This window comes from Mirounga leonina, unplaced genomic scaffold (genome assembly GCF_011800145.1).
Source record: "Mirounga leonina isolate KUSES-001 unplaced genomic scaffold, KU_Mleo_1.0 Mir_173, whole genome shotgun sequence".
NCBI classification, from domain to species: Eukaryota; Metazoa; Chordata; class Mammalia; order Carnivora; family Phocidae; genus Mirounga; species Mirounga leonina.
Window position 1 is genome coordinate 10,441,003 of NW_023270447.1, and position 18,990 is coordinate 10,459,992.

General features: G+C 38.6%; 1 protein-coding gene across 7 annotated transcripts in view; it reads right to left on the minus strand.

Moving 5' to 3' along the window:
- CDC14A (cell division cycle 14A) overlaps nucleotides 1-18,990 on the minus strand; it is a 181,561-nt gene that overhangs the window by 51,053 nt on the left and 111,518 nt on the right. For all 7 annotated transcript variants that reach the window (XM_035017924.1, XM_035017928.1, XM_035017925.1 and 4 more), the window contains one exon: nucleotides 15,072-15,210. In XM_035017924.1, coding sequence (XP_034873815.1) covers nucleotides 15,072-15,210 — 139 coding nt within the window. The remainder of the gene's footprint in view (nucleotides 1-15,071; nucleotides 15,211-18,990) is intronic.

Consider the following 18,990-nt stretch of genomic DNA (forward strand, 5'->3'; position numbering starts at 1 on the left):
CTGAAGAAGACATACAAATGGCTAACAGACACATGAAAAAATGTTCATCATCATTAGCCATCAGGGACATTCAAATCAAAACCACATTAAGATACTACCTTACACCAGTTAGAATGGCAAAAATAGACAGGGAAAGAAACAACAAATGTTGGAGAGGTTGTGGAGAAAGGGGAACCCTCTTACACTGTTGGTGGGAATGCAAGTTGGTACAGCCACTTTGGAAAACAGTGTGGAGATGCCTCCGAAAACTAAGAATAGAGCTACCCTATGACCCAGCAATTGCACTACTGGGTATTTACCCCAAAGATGTAGTGAAAAGAAGGGCCATATGCACCCCAATGTTCATAGCAGCAATGTCTGCAATAGCCAAACTGTGGAAAGAGCCGAGATGCCCTCAACAGATGAATGGATAAAGAAGATGTGGTCCATATATACAATGGAATATTACTCAGCCATCAGAAAGGATGAATACCCAACTTTTACATCAACATGGATGGGACTGGAGGAGATTATGCTAAGTGAAATAAGTCAAGCAGAAAAAGTCAATTATCATATGGTTTCACTTATTTGTGAAACATAAGGAATAGCATGGAGGACATTAGGAGAAGGAAGGGAAAAATGAAGGAGGTGGGGAATCGGAGGGAGAGACGAACCATGAGAGACTATGGACTCTGAGAAACAAACAGGGTTTTAGAAGGGAGGGGGGAGGGGGGATTGGTTAGCCCGGTGATGGGTACTGAGGGCACGTACTGCATGGAGCACTAGGTGTTATACGAAAACAATGGATCGTGGATCACCACATCAAAAACTAATGATGTATTGTATGGTGACTAACATAACATAATAAAATTTAAAAAATAAAAAATAAATTAAAAAAAATAAAAAAAAGAAACTCTTCACAGTGTAGGGATAGAGGGTACATGCCTCAATATCATAAAAGCCATCTATGAAAAACCCACAGAGAATATCATTCTCAATGGGGAAAAACTGAGAGCTTTTCCCCTAAGATCAGGAACACAGCAGGGATGTCCACTATCACCACTGCTATTTAACATAGTACTAGAAGTCCTAGCTTCAGCAATCAGACAACAAAAAGAAATAAAAGGCATCCGAATCGGCAAAGAAGAAATCAAACTCTCACTCTTGTAGATGATATGCTACTTTATGTGGAAAACCCAAAAGACTCCACCCCAAAGATGGTAGAACTCATACAGGAATTCAGTAGAGTGGCAGAATATAAAATCAATGCACAGAAATCAGTGGCATTTCTATACACCAACAACAAGACAGAAGAAAGAGAAATTAAGGAGTCCATCCCATTTACAACTGCACCCAAAACCATAAGATACCTAGGAATAAATCTAACCAGAGGCAAAGAATCTGTACTCAGAAAACTACAGAATACTCATGAAAGAAATTGAGGAAGACACAAAGAAATGGAAAAACGTTCCATGCTCATGGATTGGAAGAACAAATATTGTGAAGATGTCAATGCTACCTAGAGCAATCTACACATTTAATGCAATCCCTATCAAAATACCATCAACTTTTTTCCAAAAAATGGAACAAATAATCCTAAAATTTGTATGGAACCAGAAAAGACCTTGAATAGCCAAAGGAATATTGAAAAAGAAAAGCAAAGCTGGTGGCATCACAATCCCAGACTTCAAGCTCTATTACAAACCTGTCATCATCAACAGGTATGGTACTGGCACAAAAACAGACACATAGATCAATGGAACAAAATAGAGAGCCCAGAAATGGACCCTCAACTCTATGGTCAACTAATCTTCTGACAAAGCAGGAAAGAATGCCCAATACGAAAGAGACAGTCTCTTCAACAAATGGTGTTGGGAAAATTGGACGGCCACATGCGAAAAATGAAACTAGACCATTCTCTTACACCACACACAAAAACAAACTCAAAATGGATTAGAGAACTCATTGTGAGACAGGAGTCCATCAAAATCCTTAAGGAGAACACAGGCAGCAACCTCTTAGACCTCAGCTGCAGCAACTTCTTCCTAGAAACATCACCGAAGGCAAGGGAAGCAAGAGCAAAAATGAACTATTGGGACTTCATCAAGATAAAAAGCTTCTGCACAGCAAAGGAAACAGTCAAAAAAAACCAAAAGACAACCGACAGAATGGGAGAAGATATTTGCAAATGACATATCAGATAAAGGACTAGTATCCAAAATCTATAAAGAACTTATCAAACTCAACACCTGAAGAACAAATAATCCAATCAAGAAATGGGCAGAAGACATGAACAGACATTTCTGCAAAGAAGACAACCAAATGGCCAACAGACACATGAAAAAGTGCTCAACATCACTCGGCATCAGGGAAATACAAGTCAAAACCTCAATGAGATACCTCTCACACCAGTCAGAATGGCTAACAAGTCAGGAAACAACAGATGTTGGCGAGGATGTGGAGAAGGGGAACCCTCCTACACTGTTGGTGGGAATGCAAGCTGGTGCAGCCACTCTAGAAAACAGTACAGAGGTTCCTCAAAAAGTTGAAAATAGAGCTACCTTATGACCCAGCAATTGCACGACTGGGTATTTACCCCAAAGATACAAATGTAGTGATCCAAAAGGGCACGTGCACCCCAATGTTTATAGCAACAATGTCCACAATAGCCAAACTATGGAAAGAGCCTAGATGTCCATCAACAGATGAATGGATAAAGAAGATGGAATATTACGCAGCCATCAAAAAATGAAATCTTACCATTTGCAACGACATGGATGGAACTAGAGGGTATTAAGCGAAATAAGTCAATCAGAGAAAGACAAGTATCATATGATCTCACTGATATGAGGAATCTGAGAAACAAGACAGAGGATCATAGGGGAAGGGAGGGAAAAATGAAACAAGACGAAACCAGAGAGGGAGACAAATCATAAGAGACTCTTAATCTCAGGAAACAAACTGAGGTTTGCTGGAGTGGAGGGGGGTGGGGGGGATGAGTAAGTGCAATGGTGAGTGCTGTGAATTGTGTAGGACTGATGAATCACAGACCTGTACCCCTAAAACAAATAATACATTATGTTAATAAAAGTATCTATTAAAAATTTTTAAATAAAAAAAAAAGAGAGAGAACAGATTGGTGGTTGCCAGATATGTGGGATGGGACGTGGGCAAAATGGGTGAAGGGGGTCAAAAGGTACAAACTTCCAATTATAAAATAAGTCCTGGGGATGTAATGTAGAGCATGGAGACTGACTATAGTTAATAACACCATACTGTACAACTGAAAGCTGTTAAGAGAATAAATCTTGAAAGTTCTCATCACAAGAAAAAGAAATTCATAACTATGTTGTGGTGATGGATGTTAACTAGACTTATCATGGTGATTATTTCACAATATATACAATTATCAAATATTATATTGTACACCTGAAACTAATATAATGTTACATGTCAATTACATGTTAATAAAAATTTTTTAATTTTTAAATTAAAAATAAATACATGAATAAAAATAAAACAACATTATAGCATGCCCCATTGTAAAGAATCTCCGTGGGCTGAAGTCCTTTCTAATGAATGAATGAATGAAAGCTTTAATGGATCATGATCCAGAGGTCTGCATAGTGCCACAAACTGAACATTCAATAAACAGAATCAAACAAGTCATAAAAGCAGTCTGATCCCACCTCTGTACTTCCACAGTCTGTCCCCGAGAAGGATGAGTTTAAACTTGGCTCAATAATAAAAGAGATGTGTTTGTGCCTCATTTTAAAAACTTTGAGGATGTCTGGTAGAACACATATTTTGGGTTCAGAATGGACTTTTTAGCTTAAGAACAACAGCTTTATATAGAAGAAAAACAACTTGATCGTTGTTTTGTAAACAACTTTATTTATATCCTAGAAAAAATTTTAAATATGAGATTTCAGATATAACAAAGAAGAGGTCTTGATCTGCCAATACATAAATTCATCAACTCACAAGGACGTTAATAAACATCCTTCTTACTGCTGGTGAAATAAGAGGAAGCTTTCTTCAAGATGCAGAAATCCAACACCTGGCCATATTTTAGTCTTCAAGGACTCGCAGGATATGCTTTCCTAAAGTCATAGATTTAGAATTAACACTACCTAATAGGCAATGATTGGATTTTTCACCTCTGAAAGAATACAATCCCTCTAACTTGCACAGTCATTTTTGACAGATGAAAACCTGTCAGAAAACTTTTTAATCCTCTTACTTCTCTCCTAATGAAAGTGTTACTTATTCATGCTTTTGCGTCATTGATGGTGTCACTCTCTTCACCTCTCCTACCATTATTCAGGCTTCAAAGCCCTACACCTCTCCTACCATTAGTCAGGCTTCAAAGCCTGAGACTGACTTTCTGGTACCCACCTGTCTCTAACTCCCCAGTCTAACTTCTGGCCCCTTCAACAAGAGCCGTCCCCTGTAGATGACAATAGTCTCTTTTCAGGCTCCCTCCACCCGGTTCATTTTACGCATTGCTGCAGCCCAGTATTCTTTAAATAACGTGTGTATCTCAGGACTCTCCTACTTTAAATAGCCTAAAGTAGAAATATGATGAATAAGAGAAGTTCAGAATGCCCATGCTCACAGAGGATCTGTGTATCTTACTGTACCTATTTCCTGACTATCCACACCCGTGTACATTGTCTACACAGATATATGAGTTTCCTATCTACACAAAGCTGCTGTAACAAATTACCACACACCTCGTGGCTCAGAAGAAGACATATTTACTTCCACGCAGTGCTGGAAGTCAGAAGGCCAACATCAGTTTCACTGAGCTAAAGTCAAGGTATTGGCAGGGTTGCTTCTTTCTGGAGGCTCCACGGGAGAATCTAGTTCCTTGCTTTTTTCAGCTACCAGCAGCTGCCCGTATTTCTTGGTTTATGGCCCCTTCCTCCAGCTGCAAAGTACATCAATTCAATCTCTCTTTCCATCATCACATTTCTTTTAATTGACTCCTCCTGCATCCCTGTGATTAGATTGAACCTACCAGACTGATCCAGGACAATCATTCCACTTCAAGATCCTTAACTTGATCACATTTGCAAGATCCCCATTTATAATATATTGAGTGGGGTTTATTCCTGGGATGCAAGGCTTATTTAACATGGGTTTTTTTAGATCAATGCAATCCACCAAATTAACAGGCCAACAAAGAAAATGACATTATCAATCAATGCAGGAAAAGCGTGACAAAATTCCATACTCATTCATGATAAAACTCTCTGGAAAAGAGAGGGGAACTTCCTCCACTTGATAAAGTACATCTATAGCAAGTCTCTAATTAACATTATATTTAATGGTGAATGCTTGCCCCCAACCCAAAGATTAGGAACAAATGAAGAATGTCTGCTCTCACCACTCTTATTCATCATAGTGCTAAAAGTTCAGACTATGCACCAAGGGAAGAAAAGAAAAGAAAAGAAAAGAAAAGACATGCAGATTGGAAAGGAAATAAAACTGTCCCTATTTGTAGATAACATGATTGTCTTTGCAGAAATCCCCAGGAATTCATGTGTGCACATGCACGCACGCACACACACACACACACACACACCCCTAAGTTTCAGGATATAAAATAAACATAGACAGAAAATCAATTGTATTTATACATACTAGTGATGAACACATGAAGTCTGAAATTTAAAATAAAACACTATTTATAATCATGCAAAAAACCCAAAATACTTAAATGTAAATCCAACAAAACAGGACTTGTAAGCTGAAAGCTACACATTACTGATGAAAGAAATCAAAAGAGATCTAAATAAATGAAGACACATATTGTGTTTATGGACTGGAAGACTCAACAGTACTAAAGATGTCAATTCTCCCCAAACCAATATAGATAGAGGTTTAACACATTCCTATCAAAATTGCAGCATGATTTTTTTGTAGATATGGACAAGATTATTCTAAAATTTACATAGAAAAGAAAAGGTCTGGCATTGCTAAGACAATTTTGTTAAAGAAGGAGAAAGTAGGAGAAACCACTCTTCCGACATGAAGGCTCACTCACTATATAGGTACAGTATCCAGAGAGTGTGTGTGGTATTAGAAGAAGGACCAATGGAACAAACAGAATAAAGAACAAAGAAATAGATCCATACCTATGCCCATCTAATTTTTAACAAAGATGTCAAAGCAATTCAATGGAGAAAATACAACCTTTCCAACAAAGAGTGCCAGAGCAACTGGACATCCATAGGCAAAAAGAAATGAACCTTACCCTACGTCTCATGCCTCATACAAAAATTAACTCAAAATGAACCACCGACTTAAATGAAAACACCTAACTACAAACCTTTTAGAAAAAACATGAGAAATTCTGGGGATCTAAGAGCTAAGCAGAGAGATCTTAGATTTGATACTAAAAGCATGATCTAAAAAAGGGAAAAAATGATAAATGGGACTTCATCAAAATTTAAAATTTTTCTTCTGTGAAAGAGCCTATTAAGAGAAGGAAAGATAAGTTATAGACTGAGAGAAAATATTTTCAAAATACTTATCAGACAAAAAACTGTACCTAGAATGTATAAGGAACTTCTCAAGGGGCACCTGGGTGCCTCAGTCAGTTAAGCATCTGCCTGTGGCTCAGGTCATGATCTCAGGGTCCTAGGATGAGCTCCCTTATCAGTGGGGAGTCTGCTTCTCCCTCTCCCTCTGCTCCTCCCCGCCACTCGTGCTCTCTCTCTCGCTCTGCTCTCTGTCTCTCAAATAAATAAATAAAATATTTTTAAAAAGAACTCTCAAAACGCAATAATAAGAAAACAAACAACTCAATAAGAATGGACAAAGGATTTGAACAGACACTTCACCAGAAAGATACATGGATGGCAAATAAGTACATGAGAAGTTGTTTACAATTACTTACTAGGGGAATGCAATTTAAAACCATAATGATATATCATTACATACCTATCAGAATGGCTAAAACAAAACAGCAATGCTGGCAAATATAAAGAAAAAATCATTCATGCATTGCTAGTGAGGATGTAAAATGAAACAGCCACTCTAGAAAACAGTTTGACAGTTTCTTATAAAACTAAACATGTATAATACAACTTACCAACTGCAGTCTTGGGCACTTATCCCAGAGAAATGAAAACTTATGTTCACACAAAAACCTATATACAAACATTTATAGCATCTTTATTCATAATAGCCAAAAACCGTAAACAGCCCAGCTATCCTTCATGGTTAACAAACAGTAGTACATTCATACCCTGGAATACTACTCAGCCATAAGAAGGAACAAGTGAGGGGCGCCTGGGTGGCTCAATCACTTGAGCACCTAATTCTTGATTTCAGCTCAGGTCATGATCTCAGGGTCGTGGGATCGAGCCCTGCACTGGACTCTGCGCTCAGTGGGGAGTCTGCTTGGGATTCTCTCTCTCCCTCTCCCTCTGCCCCTCCTACTCATAGATGCACTCTCTCTCTCAAATAAATAAATATTAAAAAAAAAAAAAGGAACAAGTTACTGATATGTGCAACAGCTTGGATGAACCTCCAGAGAATTATACTGAATGAAAAATGCCAAGCCTAAAAGGTTGCATACTCTATTCCATATATGTCACATTCTCAAAATGACGAAATATATAAATGGAAAACAGATCAGCAGTTGTCAAAAGGTAACGAGGGGTTAAGGGCAGGAAAAACATGAGTGTGGCTATATAAAGGCAATGTGAGGAACTCTTTGTGGTGACAGGTCTCTATGTCTTAACTCTATCAATATCAATATCTTGATTATGATATTATTCTATAATTTTGCAAGATGTTAGCATTCGGGGAAAGTGGGTAAATATATAGGAGCCCTCTCTATTATTTCTTCCAAATGTATGTTAATCTATAATTACCTCAAAATAAAAATTTTAAATAACAGTATATGTGTTTGTGTGTGTATGTGTATGTGTATAAACTTATATAAATAAATTTATATATGTAAATATACATAAACATATATTTATATATAAATATATATAATTTATATAAATATATTTATATATATATATAATATAGTTTAGGAGAAGGGTTGAGGTTATGTTTAGAATGTTTAGAGAAAGGCATGTAAAATGTGAAATAAACTTTCCAGACAGAATGGTTAAAAGTAGTCAGGCGGCACCTGGGTGGCTCAGTTGGTTAAGTCTCCAACTCTTGGTTTGGGCTCAGGTCATGATCTCAGGCTCATGGGATCAAGCCCCGCGACGGGGCCCGTACTCAGCGCAGAGTCTGCTTGATATTCGCTCTCTTCCCTCTCCAGTCCCCCTCCCCCTACTTGTTTGCACTCCCTCTCTCTCTCTAAAAAGTAAATAAATAAAATCTTTTTAAAAAAATAGTCAGGGAAGGAAGTGAACAGAAGTGTGTAGTCACCACAGCACCTTAGGCTCCCTGTGACCCGGTACCTGCCCCCAGTGGGCCACAGCACCACACTGTAGTGCAGCAGAGATTACGTAGGCACCCCACACTTCCCTTAGACACCTAAGCAAGTGGTCCCAGTGGGGATCTTCACTCATCCCTTTGGCCACCATATCCCCAGGAATTGCTTAATAGAAAGTCATCTGATGGCCCATACCCCATGGCCTCTACTGATGACCCACCTGGCTCTAAAAGACTTTCAGAACCAAACCCATCATGGCGCACACCTTGGTTTACCCCTGTCATATCCCAAGACCAGCCCTTCCAGGTCATCCAACATCAACTAGACCCTTATCTCCAAATGACACTTACATCTCCTAATTTCCCATCCCACCCCTCAAATCCAGTAATACCATCTTATAATATTTTTTTCAGAAAATAAAGATGAAAATGCTTCACAATTCATCTTATGAAGTCCGCATAACCCCGATACTGAAACTTAAAAGTATTACAAGAAAAGAAAATCACACATCATTACCTTTCATGAACATGAACACAAAAATCCCTAAGAAAACATGAGCATATCAAATCCATCCATATGAAGACATAAAAGCACATCATGACCATTATGGTGAAAAGCAATATAATTCACATTTAGCAGAACAAAGGAGAAAAAATTATATGATTATCTTGATAGATGTAGAAAAAACTGACAAAATCAATACCCATTATTAATAGAAACTCTCAATAAACTAGAAATGGGAGGAAATTTCCTCATTCAGATAAAAGTCATCTGTGAAAGACCCACATCGCACTGAGTGGTGAAAGAATGAATGCTGTCTGTCTAATATCGAGAGCAAGACCAGGATGTCCATTTTCACCAACTAACATTGACATTGTACTGGAAATCTCAGCAATAAGGAAAAAAAGGAAAACTACCAGAACTAATAAGTGAAATCGGTTGCAAGATACATGGTTAATTTTCAAAAATCAATTTCAGCAAAATTTTAAATTCTGTTCATTAAAAGACATACAGCACAATGTATCTGACAAAAGACTTGTATCTAAAATATATATATACAAATATGATATCATTATGTTGTATGCCTGAAATTAATATAATGTTACATTCAGTTACACCTCAATTAAAAAAAAAAATCTCACTGGGACGCCTGGGTGGCTCAGTCAGTTAAGCGTCTGCCTTCAGCTCAGGTCATGATCTCAGGGTCCTGGGATTGAGCCCTGTGTCTGGCTCCCTGCTCTGCTGGGAGTCTGCTTCTCCCTCTGCCCCTACCCCTTACCCCCTGCTCATGTTCTCTCTCTCTCTCAAATAAATAAATAAAATCTTTAAAAAAACAAATCTCAATGAAAAGCAGAAATGCCTGTTGTAAAGCTGCAACACACAACTTTAAAAATGCTCTTCCTAATATTAAATAATCTGTAGAAAAACAATATATTTTCAATCAACTCTGTATATAATACTGTGAAAAATAATGGTTTTATACTAACCTCAACAAATATTTTTAAAATAAAATAATACCTTGGAAATTCTGCAAAAAACATTTGGGAAAGAAACAAAATATATTTTGAAAATAAAATAAAATAATAACATAAAATATATAAAGAACCACCACAATTAACAGAAAGACAAAAAAATTTTAAATAGGCAAAGACTTGGCCAAACATCTCACCAAAGATACATATGTATATGAAAAATGTTCAACATCATTAGTCATCAGGAAAATACAAATTGAGACACTATTTCACACCAACCAGAATGACTCCACCCCTGCCCAAAAAACAAGTTTAAAAACAAAATGTTGGCAAAGATGTGGAACAATTAGAACTCATATTCCTACAAGTAGCATATAAAATGATTTAACCACCTTGGAAAATCATTCCTCATAAAGTTAAACTATATCTAAACCTATGATCCAGTGACCTTCACTCCTAGGTATTTAAATAAAGGAAATGAAGACATATGTCCACAAAAAGACTTGTAGAAGAATATTCACAGCAGTTTCATTCATAAAAACCAAAAACTACACATCACCCAAATACCCATCAACGGTTGTGTGGGTCAATATATCATGATATTTTCATACAGTGGAATACTAAGTAATAAAAAGAAACATACTACTGACATACTTAACATGAATCTATCTCAAAAACAATATACTGAGAAGAAAACAAAGCCCAAGAACAAGTAAAACAAATCTATGGCATTAGAAATCAGAAAATGACTAAAAGGGAACCTCAGTGTGCTGTGGGGGGGAATGTAAATTGGTGCAGCTTCTATGGAAAACAGTGTGGAGGTTCCTCAAAAAATTTAAAATAGAACTACCACATGATCCAGCATTTGCACTTCTGTGCATTCATCCGAAGAAAATGAAAACACTAACTCAAAAAGATATCTGTACCCCCATGTTCGTTATAGCATTATTTATAATAGCTAAACATAGAAAAAACTGAAGATTCATCCACTGATGGATGAATGGAGAAAATGTATTTTATATATATATATATAGATATGTATTTTATACATATATATATAAAATGTATTTTATATATATATGTATAAAATACATTTATATATATTATATATAATATATATGTAATATATGTATATGTATATGTATATACATATATATGTAATTATATATATATATAATTAAATATTATTCAGCCATAAAAACAAAGGAAATCTTGTGACAACATGGATGGACCTTGAGGGCATTATGCTAAGTGAAATAAGTCATACAGAGAAAACAAATACTATATGATCTTATTTATATGTGGAATCTAAAAAAAAAAAAACAAGCTCATAGATACAGATAACAGATTGGTGATTGCCAGAGGTGGGGGGTGAGAGAAATGGGTGACAGGGGTCAAAACGTACAAACTTCCAGTTATAAGATAAATAAGTCCTGATGTTATAATATGCAGCATGATGACTACAGTTACTACTACTGTATTTGCATGTTTTAAAGTTCTAAGAGAGTAGATCTTAAAAATTCTCACCACAAGAAATTCTATTCAAAACACACTACAGAGTGAAAAAGCAAACCCCAAGAGAAGCAGAATCTATCTGCATTACATAGAATGGACAGTGTGCATGTAGCCAGAATATTGAGACTCCTACACATCGACAAGAAAAAAGTCTGATAGAAAGATGGGTAAGAGATTTGAAAATATATTTCATAAAAGAGAATACACAGTGGCGCCTGGGTGGCTCAGTTGGTTAAGCGTCTGCCTTCAGCTCAGGTCGTGATCCCAGGATCCTGGGATTGAGCCCCACATTGGGCTCCCTACTCAGCGGGGAGCCTGCTCCTCTCTCACCCCCTAACCCTCCACCTGACTTGTGCTCTCTCTCTCTCTCTCAAATGAATAAATTAAATCTTTTTTAAAAAAAGAGAGAATACACAAATGGCCAACAAATACATGAAAAGTTCAACCACATTAGCTATCAGCGAACAGCAAATTAAAACTACGAAGTGAAATACCACTATGAGCAGAGTATAATGACTTAACTTTAAAAAACTGACAATATCAAGTATTAGTAAGTATGTGAAGAAAGTAGAACTCCCACCGCTGTTGAGAGGAATCTAAGGTGGCAGACCTACTTTGGAAAAGTCTTTAGTGATATCTGCTATAACTGAATGTTCCACTCACAGGTATTCATCCAACAGATAGATATACCAAAGATAGGAAATAGCCCCAAACTGGACACAACTTAAATATCCATCAACAGAAGAGCTAAAATATTATGTATTCAAACAATGGAATTTTATCCAGCAATGAAAATGAACACGCTACTTTTACACATAACAATAAAATAATGCTGACTGAAAGAAGCCAGATATACATACTGATTCCATTTGTGTAAGGTTACGATCAGGCAAAACTCATGTATGATGTTAGAAGTAAGCGTAATGGTCACACAGGCAGAAGAACTGGGCAGTGAACGGAAGGAGTACAAGGGAGGCTTCTGGATGCTGCTAATTGTTCTATTTCCTGATCTGCAACGTGGTTACAGGGGTATGTTCACTTTGTGAAAATTGATTGAGCCGACCTCTCAAACCACCCACTCCAGCTCATTGTATTCTACCCACACTAGCCTTCTTTCTGGGCTTCAGAAATGGTGCACGTTCCCATCTCAGGACCTCCGCGTGCCTGCTACCCAGGACACAATTCAGACCACCAGCACTGGTTCCTTCCACCCTCGAGGTTCTGGCTCTCTTTCAAGAAGCACTCCTTGGCCAAAGTGCTCTCCCATGCCCTGTAATCACCCCCCTCCCCTACCGCTAGTCTCCATTGTTCGTATCGCTGTCAGAAATTATGTCGTCTATAAACTTACACACTTGTTCATTGTCTGCTCCTTCCACTAGAGATATTACACCTGGGAGTAAATCCCCTTGTCTGGCATGTTCCCTGCTGTCACCCCAGGCCCAAGAGCACGGCCTGACAGAGAGTGCATGTCTAATAAATCTCTGTCAGATGAATGAACGTCACGAATGCACTAAGCAATGTCTTCTGCTATGGGGTACATCAAGATACAGGCTTGGAAAGGAAAAAAAAGAAGAGGAGAAGATAAGAAGAGAAGTATGCACAGTCGTGTAAAGCACAATAGTACCTCTGGTGCCACTCAAAGCATAAAGCAGATTAGACCCCTACCTTGATGGAGGTGATCTAATAAAGCCTAGGAAATGATGCAGGCATTTTCCCCACGCTAGCTCCATGAGAAATACTGCAAAACATGGAAGGTCTAGTGCCTCAAAGAATCTGCCTTCAGGAAGGTTCTGACCTAAGCATTAATGACTTATTCTAGGCCTGATCTTAATTTAATAACTTTAATTAATGACTGATTTTAATGCTTCGGTTATGCAAGGAAGTAATTCCTGCACCTCAGTTCTTGCTTTTCTGTAAGTATTTTTCTATACTTAGAAAACTATAATATGGACTCACACCAAAGGAAATATCCTGAGTTTTCTAGCTGAGATGAAATGAAAAAAAACAACAAAAACCTTTTTTCAGTGTAGAGTGCCCTTCTTGCCTCATAACCTAATTTCTTCTGTTGTTATTTTGAGATGTGGCAGAGAGAAGAGGCATAGTAGAGAGGGAGGCGGGGGGCATGAACAGGCATGAGGCGGGAGGGTTGTGGTATCTGACACCCCGGGAAAATGAGGTGCAATTCTCAGCTACATCTCCTCATCCCGGGAGCCACACCTAGCAGAGTGCTGGGAGCAAGGTGAGTATTCAGTAGGTACCTAATGAATGAACATTCTTCCTAACAACAGTTTTTGTTTTGTTTTTGTTTTTTCCCAACAACAGTTTTAATTAAGAGATTGATGGAACTTCTTAAAGAAGCAGGCTTAGTAGTGTCTTGGTTTCTGTTTCCTAATCCTAATTTACTTAACTTTAGTGAGCAATTAGTACAACAAGCCCCTGGCAGATATACAGCACCAAGCTTCATGCTCTAGGCACACATAAAGCAGAGGAAACCCTCACTGAGAATGTGATAAAGAATAAATCTCTATAATAATAGGATTACTTTATTTGTATCTCATAGGCCAACCCTAGGAATCTCTGTCTTCTTAATGATCCTGTTCTTGGTATTTTTTCTTGTGTATTCATTACACTTCTATTTCATTCTTTGAAGCAAAGATATAAATTCACATTTCCAGCACTGTGTTCTTAATCTCCTCCCCCCACCCCCTCACAACCCCTGGGGCCGGCAACTGAAGTAGTTTCCTCAGCAGGATTCTTCAAATCCTTTTAACCATTTCAGATGCTTATGACTTACTTAGAGCATCTTTTCTGTGAAAGTCACAATCATTTGTTTCTCACCAACAGAAAGAGATTAAACGGGAAAAGAAATTAATTATATAAAAAAGAATGCTATTCAAGATACAGCTATCGCAGCATAAAAAGAAAAAAATAAAATTTCTTAATAAGATATAATTGATAATATTTTAGAGCTGGACCCAAATCAGCTAGTGCTAATTTCATCTCCTCATTTTATTAATGGATAAATCAGTGGTAATTTCTAAAATTTTATGGGACAACCAGAAAGAATCGTTCTTTTAGGAGTTAAATCTCTCCACCTTATGGGCTGGGGTTTGACAAATAGTTCATGCATATGCGAATGAATGAATGAATGAATGAATGAATGAATTTATAAGTATTCTTCCAAATAACGGTCATAAAGCCATTTAGTGGCATGGCCAGGACTAAAACCCAGTTCTCTTTTTTCTTCCTTGGTAACTCGTAAGTTGCAGCTACTTTAGCAGTTTAGTTCGTTGTCAGGAAAGCGGCAATGTCACCCAAATCACTGACGGACCTTAGTTGTGGTTTTTTTCATTCTGCTTTTAGACACGCAAACAAAAGAAAAGAATGAAAAGTGTCAAGTAGGATGACATAAGAAAATTGCACTGTAGCCAGATCACACATAGAAAATGACAGAAAAAAGGTAGGCAGAGATGGCTCTGTGATTTTCTTCTCTCACCTGATCTGAGAGATAAAAAAGGTACAAAGTTAGAATGCATTAGCTGTCAAATCAACAATATTCCATTAGAGGCACAGACTTCTCTCACAGTGCAGCCATTTTATGAGCACAGGCTTGACACAGTCCACAGCCAGGAGAACACGACGTAGAAATGATCAGAACCAAGGACATAATATGGTAACGGAGGCCATATACTTACTCTTCCAGGAAGTGCTGCTGGGGTCCTATAATGGAGCCTGGCCGGCATATTCTGATCCAAGCAATTATTTCAGCGTGTGTAAACCTGTAGTGTTTCATGACATAACAGGCTATCAACGTCCCTGTTCTTCCAAGACCAGCTGCAAGAAAAGGAAACAGACCAAGAAAGACAAATATAGCAAAGGTACCCACAAAAATCCCAAAATCAAACCCTGCCCAGAAACTGCAATAGTTTCAAGTAAAATGCAAGTGTTGTAAACCCAGACAATAACATAATGCTTTTCTACATGATGTGGGGTTAAAAGATAATTCTAACTCAAGAAATCTTCTAAAAACAGATCATAGAATTAAAATAAGCCTATGTAAGAACATAGACAAATCAGAGCAAGGGTCTTGAAAAAAGATCAGGCTCAACCCCCAGGGGCCTTTGGGGATGCCCGTCATTGTGGATATTGTTAAAGCAATGGGGCTTCCATGACAAGCACTTGCAAAATATCACCTGTCGGGTGTCTTCACCCTCCCCACCTTGGACCCCAGCCCAGGCTGAGATGAATCTACAGTTAATAGTTTGTCTGTGTGACCTCTGAGTCAGCCGTGTAACTGATTATATTATCATGGCCCATTTATAGCTTGTTTAAATGGTTAGGGTGGTTTTTTTTTTTTAACTTATTGTAGAATAAGGAATCATAGAATCAAAGTTGGAAGACACCATAGATGTCACCAAGCCTCATCAACTCCCTAGCCCACAACTGTTTCAATACTACCTTTATCAGATGGTCATCCAACCTCCCTGTCACTCCATCAGACCCCAGGATTTCATGATTTCCTCAGTCAGTAGGTACGGATGGAGTACCTACGACCTGCCAGGTACTGTGCTAGGAGCTGGGGGCACGGTGACAAATAAAAGAGATATTGCCCCTGCCCTTGGGAGAGTACACAGTCCACTGAGGAAAAACAAAGCAAACAGAAGTGCTCAAATTTCATTTCCCCAGGCTCCTTCATTTTCTAAGAACTTTGGTGTTAGCTTATGTTCTTTATGTTGAATGCACACACTGTTACATAAGATTAAGTAATACAGTTAGAAATGACTTTCAAAAAAATGACTTTCAATGAAATACTGGTTATTATCATGAGCTCTGATTTCTTCAAAGTGTTTTTACCAATTGCTGTATTTTTTACCCTCTCTCCAAAGAAGTAACAGTGATAGGACTTAATTTGCATTTTAGCCAATCTTTTTTAAGAAATACACACTGATTTCCTCCTTTTGCAAAAATATTCAAAAACTTTATCAACCCATAGGTTCTTGATAAGTGGTGGTTGTTCACATACCAGAACAACGGAGGCCCACCAATCAACTGACTCATATAACAAGAGAGTACGGAATTCAGGACTAAAATTCCCCCATGGTCCTGATTCTCATCCCAGAATTCTTTCCACTCTTGGCTCGCATCCCGTCACTCATTTTACAGGTACTGATTGAGACTGACTGTGTACAAGCCACCGTGAAAGATCTAGAAACAGAAATATGAAGACAAGCAGGATGCCTGCCCTCAGGAAGTATATAGGACTGAACCAATAATGTTCATTTACAAGCATTTTCTAAATCTTTCCATATCTGGCTTCTTGGTGTTAGACTTAGTACTGTAAATTTTTATTTACATATCACCCATGAGCAAAGCAGTATGCAGAGTTATTTTTCCACTACTTAAAAATCTGTTTGTATCATACACACTTTTTTTTTTAAGATTTTATTTATTTATTTGTCAGAGGGGGAGCATGTGAGCACAACTAGGGGGAGCGACAGGCAGAGGGAGAAGCAGGCTCCCTGCTGAACAAGGAGCCCAATACAGGACTCGATCCCAGGACCTTGGGATCATGACCTGAGCCAAAGGCAGACGCTAACGTGCTGAGCCATCCAGACGTCCCTATACTTTTTCTTATAGAAGAATAAAGTGGCTCTGGGGTGCCTGGGTGGCTCAGTCGGTTGAGCATCCGGCTCAGGTCATGATCTCATGGGTCATGAGATTGAGCCCCATGTCAGGCTCCATGCTCAGCAGGGAGTCTGCTTGAAGAGTCTCTCCCTCTGCCCCTCTGTCCACCTGCACTCACACACTCTCTCTCTCTCAAATAAACAAATCTTTAAAAAAGAAAAGAAAAAGATGGGGCGCCTGGATGGCTCAGTCGTTAAGCGTCTGCCTTCAGCTCAGGTCATGATCCCAGGGTCCTGGGATCGAGCCCCGCATTGGGCACCCTGCTTGGCGGGAAGCCTGCTTCTCCCTCTCCCACTCCCCCTGCTTGTGTTCCCTCTCTCTCTCTGTCAAATGGATAAATAAAATCTTTAAAAAGAAAAGAAAAGAAAAAGAAAGTAGCTCTGTCTTTAAACATTAAATTCAGCTAGTCAAATGCTTATTCAAGATTCTCAGGACAGGGTTCTGCTCATAGGACAAGGATATAAGCAAGTATAGGATATAATTTTTGACCATGATGAGTATCAGAGCAGTTGCAGAGTATTAAGCCAGAAACAATAACAAAGAAATGGGAAAGATAACAACAACAAAGAAACTGGGCTCTCAGAGAAAGTGGGGGATGCTGTGTGAGCCTCTGGTGTCTTCAAAGAATGTGTCATTGCTGACACGGATTTTAGCAGACTCTAAAGAATAGGAAGGTCACAGAATATTTTCAGCAAAGGGTGTGATGAATGAAAGCTTGGCTGAAGAATGTGGCAGTGTGTGTCGAGTGCAGAATAAGGTCGGATGGGTGGAAAAGGCCAGAAAATAGAGTACCTCTGAGTCAAGTGGAAGGGCCCGAGCTGAGGTGAAGTAGATTCCAAGTTGTGGACCAAAGACACAAAGGACCACTGAGTTATAATTACGAGTCTCCAGAGCCAGGTCCACCGTGCTCTGAGTACCAGTTAAGTCACATCTCCTGGGTGTATGCATTATTACTCCTCAAATATATGTAAATGATGCTTTGATGAACAAAATTCAACTCATTTTAAAAGTATTAAAGAATTCATGATATTATCAATAGCTAATAAACGTACAACTGCTATTATGTAAAAAATCTGTATTTTTTCCTTCAACCAATGTAAAGGGCAAAATAAAGTTGCCATGTATTTGGGGGCAAGAAAGTACCATGATAAAAGCAGATGCTCAGGAAGCAGCACACGGACAATGTTGGCAAGTACAGAGAGGGGAGCCAGGGAGCAGCTAGGAGGCTGGGGCAGGAGGGTGAGGTGGGCAGGAGGGCGAGGCGGCTGGGAGGGGCACAGATGGGCTGGATGGACCTTGGTGATAAAAAGGAGGAGCTGAATTAGAAAGACACTTGGACAGAGTCACAGGGAAAGTCAAAGATGACTGGTATTTCTGGCCTGGAAAACTGGTCCAAGGTCAATTTCATCTGTGAAAACATTTAGTTAGAAAAGGAAACGGGAAAGTTGACAGCTTTGTTTTTAATATGCTTAAGAATCTTTTCCCCCTCGGGGCGCCTGGGTGGCTCAGTCGTTCGTTAAGCGTCTGCCTTCAGCTCAGGTCATGATCCCAGGATCCTGGCATCAAGCCCCGCGTCAGGCTCCCTTCTCCACGGGAAGCCTGCTTCTCCCTCTCCCACTCCCCCTGCTTGTGTTCCCTCTCTCACTGTCTCTCTCTAGTTCTGTCAAATAAATAAATAATCTTTAAAAAAAAAAAAAAAAGAATCTTTTCCCCCAAAAGAGGAGCCCTTTTGTCAGCTTTGCTGGTCAAATAATAAAGAGTATCTTCTCTAATCTCTTCAGTACTTCGAAATACACAGTGTCTCCCCAAATCTAAGATACCATCAAGTCGCCTAACAGTGTGATATGCACCATTATTTAAATTCCACCTAAGTAAGAAAAAATTATACTATGACATGCTACCCATTTTCAGATCCACCCTAGTTCCATA